Genomic DNA, 12,209 nt, shown 5'->3' with positions numbered 1-12,209 from the left:
GGAGACTTTAAAGAGAAAGAACCATGCCATACTCTATTTTTTTAAATAAAAACAAAGCGTTTTTTTTCTGAAAAAAAAAAATTCAAAATTTAACCTCTTTCTCTTTAGTATTCCCTTCCCTTGCTTGAGGGGTATGCTAGTTTATATGAATATGCTAATATATAATACACCATGTTGTTTTATTGATGAAGAAGTCTAATTATGAATTTTTTTTTTATATGTTTTTTTGACACATAGACCTACAGTGGATCATGAAGACTTTACAAAATAAAAACCATATCATATATATATTCTCTTTTTTGAAAAAAATAAATAAAACATTTTTTCCTACCAACACAAACACAAACACAAAAAAAACCAAAATTTGTTTCCCGAGGTACGCTGGATATGAATATGCTACTAATATATGACCTACAACGCTCTCCCTTTAAGAGCAAGAGTGAGGTAACTGCCAGACAACTATACAAATTCATTATTGGAGTGGATAAAGCTATCTTGAGACAAGTGGAGTAACACTTAAGTGGACAGAGATACCGCTGTGTCATGGTACGGATAGAGCTATTTGACCTAATCTTTAAAATCTTTTGAGAAAAGTGGAGTGATATGGTTAATCTTAAAACATATAGTGGATAATCCTATCGTCAAGGAGAAAGCCTCAATGGTTACACTTAGTTTTTAGTATTCGATGTCCCTCAATCACAGATGCAATTTTTCATTTCTAGCAGCAGTAAGGAAAAGGTAAGCGGCAGCCCAACTTTCCTCTTTTCAGAAAAAGAATACCCGTATTTTTACTTGCTCCGAATACTTGTTCAGAGGCCCCGGCTGCTTCTGCCCATGGTAAAGCTAATAATGCCAACGCTTCTCCTCTAAGAGTTGAAATCCGAGAAGTGGGTCTAACGCCGCATGATCCCCAAAGCCTCCATTACCTACTCATTTCTTCACTTCCTCATCTTCTGGTTTTCCAATTGTTGTCAGGCAAGGTGTCTCTGTTGGATCTCCAAATGCTACTACTAATAACAAGGTTGCAGATGATGGTCAGTTTAAGAGATGCCCTGTTCAGATGATGGTTAGTTTAAGGGATGCCCTGCTCTTCTTCCAGCGTTCAAACAATATCTGTGCTAAGAGAAGGGATAAAAAATATGATAAAAAAAGGAAACAGCGTTGATGGTGGAACCCTGTATCATCTGTCCATATTGATTGTTCCAAATTTATCAGGTGAGTACTCAATACGTTTTTGATCTAAAAGATCTATTAATCTTAACTTACGAAAAGGGATTAAAAAGCATAAGGGTTAGGTTTGGTATTGTATATCTTTTTATCTTTCTCCAGGTTGTTTTCCATTGAGCGAATCATTTTTGTTTTTCTTTTGCGAAAACAACCCTCAACGGCAGTTTCATCTTTTCAAAAGACAATACCCACCTTTTTACTGCTCCAAGTGTTTTTTTTGGAGGTCATGTCTTCTTCTTCTGAATTTGCCAAACCTAATAGCAATACCATCGCTTCTTGTCTAAGAATTGAAACCCAAGAAGTGGATCTAACGCTGCATGACCGCCGACCGTCCATCTCCTCCTCATGCCTCCACTTCGACAGTGTGCGGTGTTGCATTGCAACTATCTTATTATTATTATTATTATATAATCAGGTTGAGTCCAACGCTGCATGACCGCCGACCGTCCATCTCCTCCTCATGCCTCCACTTCGACAGTGTGCGGTGTTGCATTGCAACTATCTTATTATTATTATATAATCAGGTTGAGTCCAGGTTGGGGGCTAAATCATTTATTGGATGGAAAAAGAAAAATCAACTTCCATAGATGTTATCATCTAGATTAATGTGTGAAACTCAAATTTGTTGAGATAAATTTAATTTTCAAAATAACTTTTATCTTCATCCTCTTCCCCTAAGATTTGAACTCAAAACACAACCTAACTCAGACCCATTGATCTACTGCATTGAAAATATTAATATGCAAAAAGACTTTTCTGGATCTTCAAACTCAAATATTAATATGCAAAAAAAACTTTTCGGGATCTTCAAACGCGGCTGCTAATAATAATGATGAATGTTGCAGATAGTCACTTTCAAAGGATGCCCTTCTCTTCTTCCAGTGTTGCAACATTGTCAAAAAAAAATGATTGAAAATATAATAAGAAAAGCAATAGAGTTGATAGTGGAACCTTCTATGACGTGCTGCAGTCAAATTGATTCTTCCAAATTTATGAGGTAAATATTCTGTACGTTTTTTAATTTAAAAGATTTATCTTAATCCTGGTATATGAAGAGCGAAAAAAAAACAGACTAAATTTGCTCTATGGTATGTGTCTTTTCTTTCTCCGTATTGGTGTATTGTTTTCCAAGGGGCAAAACAATGGTTTATGTTTCATTATTGTTTTCCATTACATTCATATTAATGTTATATGAAGAGACAAATATGTCTTCTACCCAGGTTTGATGAATATTAAAAATTGCTATCTACTTTAGCTTTTCATCTATTAAGATTAAAAAACATTAGATTCATGCTATTTTTTCTTCTCATATGGATAAAACCTGGCTTCCACCCGGGCTGTAAGTCTCCATGCAAAACCTATGTGTAGAGGCTCTATGCTGGTAAATTTTACAAAGACATCCACTTAGACAAGTTTTTTCTTATGTCTATACCTTCTTGTCCTATTTAAATTCATATTGACAATGTTTTATACAGAGCTCCGCTTGAACAACTTCTCCCTATCACTAAGGATGCTCATCACTGCAAGTGACAATGGCGGGTGTGGTGTTGCTGCCTTGGTGATACAGAAGCAATGAATCTTTTAAATAATGAGATGTATGATAAGGTAGATGACAAAGAGAAGCAAATGGATTTTAGCCAAATTCAACCAGAGAGAAGAGATATATGGGGGAATTCCAAAGCTAGATATTTGGTGGAATTCCAAAGCTTTTCATTAAGTCATCAACATTCATATGTTGCTATGAAGACATACAAAAAAAAATACATCATAGATTGGTGGAAAACAAAAACAAATAGAAGACATATGTGGTCATGAACACATACAAAAAAATGGTTATCATATAGTGATGGAAGACAAAAACAAATGGAATGCTACTTCTTGAATGACTTATAGAATAAACAGAGTACTGGTCACTGACAAAAACATTAATGTTAATATTACTTCAAAGGTATATGGAAATGGTTTGCCAAAAAGAGGGGAAGGAGATCCAAATTTACAAGTGCAAATCTACTGTAAACATGAAAATGGATTGTTGCCAAAAGGAACTGGAAGGAGATTCAAATTTACGCGTGCAAGTCAAGTTTGCTGCTAATATTACTGCAAAGATCTGTGAAAATAGGTTATCAAAAGAAAGGAAAAGAAAGCAGAGGAGATTCAAATTGACAAGTTCAAGTTATGTTGAGACCCCTTTTAAGCATAGATCTGTTTCATAATATGTTAATATGTTGAGACCTTTTTTAAGCATAGATCTGTTTCATGCGATGTATATCATATTTTTGACTCAATTAATTTGATAATGACATGCAGTTAAAATTCATAAGATCCAACGTATTTGTTTCCTGCGATGTATATCATATTTTTGACTCAATTAATTTGATAATGACATGCAGTTAAAATTCATAAGATCCAACGTATTTGTTTCATGCGATGTATATCATATTTTTGACTCAATTAATTTGATAATGACATGCAGTTAAAATTCATAAGATCCAACGTATTTGTTGAGTGAAAATAGCGATCCATTGTAGTAGAGTGTGTAACTCATTGAGAATTCTTGGACTTAGAAACTCAACAAAAGTGGAAGGAACATGCAATCAAATATTTGAGTTGTATTTTTCAAATTGCAGTTTCCTTTCTTCCTTTTCAAAGCTAAGGAGTTGTGATATGAGTTTTTCCCACGTAAAGGAATTGATATACTTGAGATAAAATCGTGAGTTAACGGATTTGGTTATAAACCTTTGGTATGCTTGTCAATTTAGGTTACAAACCCAGGACTGAAATGTACTTAAAAGAGGCAAGTTTGTAAAGGATTTGAGATACTTGAGATAAAGTCGTGAGTTAACGGATTTGATTATGAACCTGTGGTATTTTTGTCAATTTAGGTTACAAACCCAGGACTGAAATCTACTTAAAGAGGCAAGTTTGCTTCACATATGTATTCCCTTTTTCTTCTACTTCATTTTCTTGATAAATTTGAATCCATATAGGGCAATGTTTTATTAGGTTTAATAATTTGATTATGATTTTCACTTGTAAATTGCATTATCTGCATATGCCTTTTAATCGCGAACATATGGAATTAGACCGAAAGTTACATTTCCATGTCCTGGAAATCTCTCCCAGTGATTACCTGCTGCTCCACAATTTGCTTATTTGCGAGCACTGAAAATGATCCTTTGTGGAGTAAACAAGCTGTCTGAAAAATTGGGTGATTTGATAAATTAATGCATTGGTGTATTGTTTAATGATCACTGCAATTGAGCTGATTAATTACCAAGATCAATTTTAAAGCTTCATGTTTTGGTTAATGATCAATTTATAATGCAATTGGTCTGACTAACTACCAAAAACACTTTAAAGATTCTGTAATTAAGAGGCATTGAATATGGGTTACTGTTTGTTCGAGTTTGAGGCAAATTGCTAAAGATATTGGATAATTGTGATCTTTGCAAAAACACATTCTTTAATAGAGAAACTACCCAGATTAATTTCAAAGCTCCGTTCTTTAATTTCAATGCTCCGTTCTTTAAAGAATATTGAGAATTGATCACTACTCCAGTTTGATTTTATAGCAGTTATCAAAAGTGTTTAATTGAGTCTTTGCCTCTTATCAAAAGAGTTTAATCTATATCATAGTCTTTTCCTCTGTTGCCAAGAAGATGGACTTTAATATATTAATCTAATTCCAAGTTTTAGTGTAATGTCAAATGCTTTGTTAGATATCAATCTATAGACCTATGAGTTATAAACTTATTCGTTTAGGTAGGGTTTCATCTCCATCAGGTAACCCCAATCTATGTAGAGCTTAGTATTGGAAAAAAAATATCAATCTCGTGCACAATCTCACAGCTGGTTTGACATACATTTGTAGTTTTTTTGTGGCTTGGACTCTGTCGCCATCTCACATACCTGCGTAGTCTCTCTTTTGCATTGGGTTATCATGGGTTTGATATATCTATTTTTATTTTTTTTAATATTTAAATTAGAGTTTGTAAGATCTGCTGTTTGCCACTTTGGAGACCTGAAATTGAATTGGTGGGACTGTTATACTCCTGAACCTAGGACAATGACGCACAAATCTCTCTATCTCTTTAAGCTGGATAAACCATATCTTTCTCTTCTCGTGTGTTATTTGGTTACGCCAGAAAAACGTTATATTATGAGGTTCTTCCACCAACACTGGCAGATTTGTCGTTCTAAAAAGAATATACCAAATCGACGATGAATATGAGTTGCAGACACCGTGAAGTTTTCGTTCCTTTTCTTTCTCAAGGCCACATAAATCCCATGACGCAAGTGGCCTTGAAGCTTGCGGAGGAGGGATTCCTTATCAGTTTTGTAAACAGTACAGAATACAGCCACTCTCGGATAGCAGAGGCTGACAAGAACAGTTTGAGTAACCAAAGGATGATCTGCTCTGAGGTCATCCCGGATGGCCTTCCTCCCACTGATACTCGCACTGACATTGCCAAGCTTTGTGATGTTACAGAAAACGTGATTGTCCCATTTCTCGACAAACTCATTGACCAAATCAAAGAGGAAGATAATGATGCAAGTGTCTGCTTTGTAGCAGACGCACGCGCAGTAGAGATGGCTCAACGCCACCAGATTCCAATAGCTGCTTTCTGGACATCTCTTACTGCTACCTATGCACTGCTCTATAATATTACACCTTATGCATACAGTTAATTATTATGGCTTCATGGATTTTCTAATTATAGTCATTGAATCCTGGAATCCATGGAAGATGTGCAGAGCAGAGATGCGGCAGCATGGAGGGGAGGCATACAACAACTTTTCTTGGATGGGTGATGCAAATTTAAAATCAAGAGCCTCATAAATTGCAACAGGGGATTTCACCATGGAATCACCCTCTGGCAATGGCATTCTCGGAGGGGAGGTATACAACAACTTTTCTTGGATGGGTGATGCAAATTTAAAATCAAGAGTCTCATAAATTGCAACAGGGGATTTCACCATGGAATCACCCTCTGGCAATGGCATTCTCGGCTCATTCTCAGTTCTCTCACCCAACACGTTTTGGTTGCAGACGTGGCAGCCAGTTTTCTGGCACTGCAGAGAAGGAAGTAGGAAAAAGGAATCAGACAATGGCTCTAGGGTTTCGGGCATCCTACCATCGAGCATGCTTGTGATATCTTCCACTGTCTGGAATACAATGCAGCTACATTCAGCGATAATCTCTGCATTGCCAGACAAAGATTCACAGTCGCATTTGCAGATCTCTCCAGTGACTGGTGCAAATGGTGCAGACTTTAAAGGACAATTGAGTAAGATGGAGTACACATCATGGGCATTGCAGATATATTTCATGAATTCCCTAATAGAAGAGTTGGACGTATGGTTTGAGAGCATTACAACAGAAGCATCTCGATATTTTCTTTTCCCACCATGTATGGTTGTTAGTCCAAATTCATTAATGTCCTCTAGTTTGGGGCCTGTTATGATCGCCAGAGCATCCCTCGCGGCAATCTCCAAATAAAGCCTTCCCTTCACCAAACTTGTGAAAAAAAGATCTAGATTGCCTAAGCAAGCAATTCCCACATTAGTCAAATTAACAGTTCCTGTGACTGTTTCACTTAATTCCACTTGTGCTAAAGCAATTGCAGATAACCATCCCAACCAAACAACCAGATTCATCATTAACAACTGCATCATCATGTATATACTTCCCTGCCAATATGTGAAGATACCCATTTCAAAATACAATACCTTACCTCTGATAAACAGACACGCTGCCCCTCCTCCAAAATTGTGATTACAATTGCAAAGCTGCACAAACAAATCTCCCAACGTATGATAAACACAAAATTCCCAATATCCACTAGTGGATCCTTCTCTCAATAGATATTATAATTACAAACTTCAATTGCAAAGTTGTAGAAACAAAAACCTTTCCCCCTCTACTCACAAACTTCAATTGCAAAGTTGCACAAATCAGTCTCCCAACCTGTGAGAAGCAAAAACTTGTGCTCCTGTGCTCAATTTTTCTTTCACTTAATTCATATCGCACCCTGTTCTTTTATAATAAAGCCGGATAGATTGTATAATTGGCCTGGGATTCACGATAACACTGTGGTTACCATGCTTTATTTTTCTAGTTAGTGTTTACAATGCTTTATTTATCTACTTGGAACATGATTCTGTGGGAAAAAGGAACTCCATCTAGAGTCCAATTAAATCCATGACATAGCTGTAAGTGGGTAAATATCAATGTAAGGTTCAATGACATGACTGTAAGTGGGGATTTATCAATGTAAAGGTGAAACATAGAAAGTGGAGAAAATACAAAGAAGTTGGCAATAAGCACCATGATGTATTGCTATTGAAGTGTATGTGATGGGATTTAAAATTATTCATATTTAATAATACACCACTCAATATATAAACTATTAAATCTATATTAAATATTTTATAGTGAGATATTGATTATTAATTCAAAAATAAAAATATTTAATTTAATTAAATAAATAAAATAAGAAAAATGTAGTATAACAATATATATATTTTAGTTATTAGTGTTTTTTTCTCTAAATCTTATCTTAATTGTTAAATTTTAATTATTCTTATGATTGTTATCTAAATCTTTGTTATCTAAATTTTGAAATTTTTTAATAAGAAAGTTGGATAGATTGTAAATGGGTTGGGTTCAAAAGAAAGTTTATAGTATTTATAATGCTTTATTTTTAACATGGAATATAATTATGTATGTACAAAGTATCTAATTAAAGTCATATGAGTGTGGTCATATGAATGTAAGATAAGAAAAGTGGAGAATATAAATATAATGTGGATAAAAAAAGAGAAAAGAACAATTAGTAATTTTTTTTTGTAGAGGGGAAGATGAGATTCTAACTTTTGTTATTATGGTTTAATATCCAAATCTAAAAACTATGGAGTATGACCACTAGCTAGTGGATTACTTGGACGATATTCTATCATAGGTTCAAATATTGATCACTTATCTAGATATCTCTTTGTAGTGAAGAAGTTGTTTGGTACTTAAAGGGGTCTATTAGGGGATATCACATCTATCCATCCAAGAACTTTATATATTGGGCTAGGCATAATCCTTCTTGAACTATCAAATCTCTAGGTATAGGATGTCAAATCTCATGTCATGGATCTAATGGTCTATTGTTCCTTGAATGGTGGATGCACACTAAATATGAGGTTGGAGTTTTTGGCCCTCGAATTTGTTGTTGTTTGTAGTGACATGGCTATGAAAAAGCTAATTATGGTTTAATTTCAATCCTCTGGAATGTTATTCAAGCACTAAGGAGTCAAGTTTGAAGTTACAACTACTTTGGATAACCATTTATCCACTTTCGAAGCAAGTGCAATTCTATTTGATAGCGTTGAATTACCTGGAGGTGTATGAGAGTATGAAGCTTTAGATAAATCAGAAGACTACAAAGGAATTGTAGTTGTTAATTCATATTATCAATGCTCTAGTGAATTGTACAGTAAAGATGAATTTGGGTATTTGAGTGTTTTGAAGTTTTTCACGTATTTTTACAACTGCTGAAGAAAACAAATATGTGTTGGCAATGTTTTGTTTGGGAAGATTCAGTCTGATGTATCATTACTAGTAGGATCTTCCATTTTGCAGTTCCATACCATATGCTGATACAATTATTCATGACAACACAGTTAAAACCATATTAGAAACCATAGCACATTTGTTTCTTGCATGTGTGGTTCCAACAATGTGCTACATGCAATTATTCTATGGAGAAAAGTTTGTAAAGTCTTATGGGAAATGGTTGAAGTGTTGTGTTACTGGGATTTTAATACCTATGTACAAAGTTGGTTCATATTTATGTGGTAATGTGGTCAAATAGGGATTCTCTACTTGTGAATGAGAACTTTTCTTGGGCAACCGCTTCTCTGATTGGCATGTAAGCATACTAAGGTGATCAAAGGGGCCATATCCTATAAGATATATGCCCATAATTTACATGGAAACTGTTGGGTGTGGAGCATGATTATTTAGAGGTCTTTGTTTCAGCTGGATGTATACCCCAGGAAGTTTGTACACCCCTCCACACGGGGGGGGGGGTGCGGGGGTGACTTGTCCCCCCCGCGGGGGTTCGGGGGGGCCGATCCCCCCTGGTTGGGGGGTCCGGGGGCCAGCGGTCCCTCGAAGCTAAAAACATATGTAAAATTGCCTTGTAGAAGTATAGTAATTTCTAGTCAATCTGGGTCGTTCATTAGGTGGATGATCTGACGGTAGAACTATTGTTTAATTTAGGGTTTTTTGCCCTAGAAGGCAACCCCTCTCTTATATATGAGGGTATTGTATTGAGGCTGTGTAATAGATGTGTATTCTCCGAGCGAGAAACAGAGAGGTGATACTGTGAGAGAAAACAAAGGATATTACAATGGATCTGCTGTAGGTTGTGTCTCTTCATTTTGCTGGATAATAGAAAGGAATGACTGGCTGTTCGGGGTGGACGTAGCCCAAACTGGGTGAACCACGTATATCTGTGTCTCTTTGGTTTTATGCGTTTTCTGTGTTTATATTTATACAATATTCTATGTGTTCCATTGCTCTGTAATATATAATTTTTTAACAAAAACTATCATTATGAGCCACTGTTGTGTTGAGCACCATGGAAAATTGATACAATGCGATGTGAATATAGCAATAGTTTGGGGCTAAAGTATTGTAACAAAATATATTATCAAAGGAGAGAAATTATCTCTGGTTAAGGCACTGGTTGTAAAATATGATTACCACTTGATTGGCCACGGTGTTATTTGTTCAAAGAATAAAGGACAAATTTTGAAATACCTATACCTTTTATTTTTGATTCATTAGGAAGCCATTGTGAATTTCTACAAGTTGAGAGATATTTCTCAAACGGGGATTTGTTGGCTTCCACATGATTTATTAGGCAAATCTGTATTTAAAAAATGTCCAAGGAATTAGTGTAAAGTTTGTCCTTTCATTTTGGAGGAATTGCAAAGAAAGAAGCAAGTTGTGTCAATATTTGAGTTATGCTGTGATCCACATTACATGCGTTTTTTAGAGTCTTCTCTCTGATTGTCGGGTGTAATGTATATGTATTATCCTTTAACGAGGTATGTTCAATGCACCATAACACTCCTCCACAAAATATGCAACAATGCTCCACAAGGGGGAAGCCTCTGCCACACTTTTGATGTTGTTTCCTTGACATGGGTCCCTTGAATAACTATACTTTTTCCGTAATCGACATCCATCCAAAAACTATCTTTTCCCCCAATCTTCAAAGCCCAAATAACTATCTTTTTTTTTCCATAATCTACATCCATCAAAAAAAAATTAAAATAAAAACACAATTAACGACACCCAAATGCCTCTTCCAACAATAACAGGCTCCAGGGGCTAACATAAATGATAACACTTATCCTTTAACGAGCTTTGTTCAATGCACCACAACGTTCCTCCACAGAATATGCAACAATGCTACACAAGGGGGAAGCCTCTGCCACGCTTTTGGTGTTGTTTCCTTGACATGGGTCCCTTGAATAAAGGATTGAATCTACCTATAGTGGAGCTCCATCCTTGTTGGAAAATAATTCCTGCTAAGCTTGCCTCTTTAGGCCTCCATTGAAAGCAAAAGAGGATCAAAAAAGGGAAGCCTTAGTAGTATAGGTTTAAAAAATAATAAAAATCATACCTAATTGGCCCTTTCCATATTTTTTCTTCAGTGTCTGTCATATCAAACTTTTGTCATCAAGAAAATGGGACAATGAATGGGCACAATGTGATTCCATATTTCAACTTCAAAAATTATTATACAATTCGCCAGTGCACTTTACTTTCTTTAATTTAATGATAATTTTTGTACTTGTTATGGATAAACATTATAATATAATTCATTTGCAAAGTTGAAAGGAAAGGGAAGCCATCAATATAAATGTTGAGGAATGGCAACAAGAAATTTGAGTTTAAATTTGTCCTTGAATTTAAACTGTGAATTAAAATCAAATTCTTTTCTCATAGAAACTTGTAATAGTTAACTAAGTTGAGTTGACTTAGTTAATTTAGGAATTTCGAGTTGGAAGTCTATATGAAGTCATGTAAGTGTGATCCCTAAGTTTTAGGGGTTTAGGATGAGTTTATTTATGAGCTGTAATTAAATAACTCAGTTAAATTAGTTCTAAATGTTTGTGGAACTAATAGAGAGTTAACAGTTAGTTGGTGCACTAGTGCATCCACAAGTGTCACTTTAGTTAACTGAAGATTCCCTTATCAGAAACTCATGCATGTCGATTATGAGAAAGACCTAGTTGAGACTAAAGTGCAGGGACAATGTACTATTAGTTGTATGATTTACTGAGTTGTAAATATCATGTATGCAATCAGAGAAGGACCTATGTTTGGATTGCACAGTTTTGGAAGCATGAATTCGCTTTAAATACGTGCACTATTCATCCTAGGAATTGCGCAAGGAAATAGGGGCTTGGAGAGTTGCAAAATTGGTTAAGTGTTTGCCAAGAGCTTGGTTGTAAGTTGAGATAGTTGAGCATACTTGTGTGGAATTGTTCTAGTGAAAACAAGCTTTGTATCTTCACTCATATTTCTGATATATGCAATATAGATAGCGGGGTTTTGAGTAGTAGCTTTCCCCAGATACATCTTGTGTTATGTGCCATTGATTTATCTTATTCTTGTTCATATTGTTTTCATCGATCTATTGGCTTCCGCTGGTTGAAAGTAGAAGTAGATTTTTGTTTTTTGCTTTAGTAAATTGCATGAGCTTGTGAATCTACAGTAAATTCTACATGGTATCATAGCTAGATTTGTAGAAATTTTCTACATGGTATCAGAGTTAAGAACAATATATTAGAGGAGATTTCAAAGTTTTGAGTTTTGGGTTATAGGTGAAATTCGAATTTGCAATACATACTTTAGGATTGACAGATGGCGTTTTACGGTTTGCGGCTCGAGTATGCCTTGGAAGGCAACTCGA

At 35.3% G+C, this 12,209-nt stretch overlaps 2 protein-coding genes across 3 annotated transcripts; both read left to right on the top strand.

The window, feature by feature from the left end:
- Positions 1-541: 541 nt before the first annotated feature.
- On the top strand, positions 542-7,567 carry LOC149255054 (uncharacterized). Of its 2 annotated transcripts, XM_089460302.1 has the most exons (4): positions 542-1,215; positions 2,073-2,224; positions 2,703-6,127; positions 6,278-7,567. In XM_089460302.1, the coding sequence occupies exons 3-4, from the start codon at positions 6,089-6,091 to the stop codon at positions 6,725-6,727; spliced, it is 489 nt and encodes a 162-aa protein (XP_089316428.1). In that variant the 5' UTR covers positions 542-1,215; positions 2,073-2,224; positions 2,703-6,088; the 3' UTR covers positions 6,728-7,567. The 2 variants fall into 2 exon arrangements, with proteins under 2 accessions (XP_089316428.1, XP_089316429.1); XM_089460303.1 differs by lacking the exons at positions 2,073-2,224; positions 6,278-7,567 and having other exon boundaries at positions 596-1,215; positions 2,703-5,382.
- On the top strand, positions 5,515-5,916 carry LOC149255055 (UDP-glycosyltransferase 85A4-like). Its single transcript, XM_089454937.1, has one exon. The coding sequence runs from the start codon at positions 5,515-5,517 to the stop codon at positions 5,914-5,916; it is 402 nt and encodes a 133-aa protein (XP_089311063.1).
- Positions 7,568-12,209: the final 4,642 nt, after the last annotated feature.

The sequence above is a fragment of the Pinus tabuliformis genome, chromosome 7 (assembly GCF_031772625.1).
Source record: "Pinus tabuliformis cultivar Carrire ecotype Pingquan chromosome 7, CPIR1, whole genome shotgun sequence".
Lineage (NCBI taxonomy): Eukaryota > Viridiplantae > Streptophyta > Pinopsida > Pinales > Pinaceae > Pinus > Pinus tabuliformis.
Note: the sequence above shows the minus strand (reverse complement) of the source record. Positions and strands in the feature narration are given on the sequence as shown.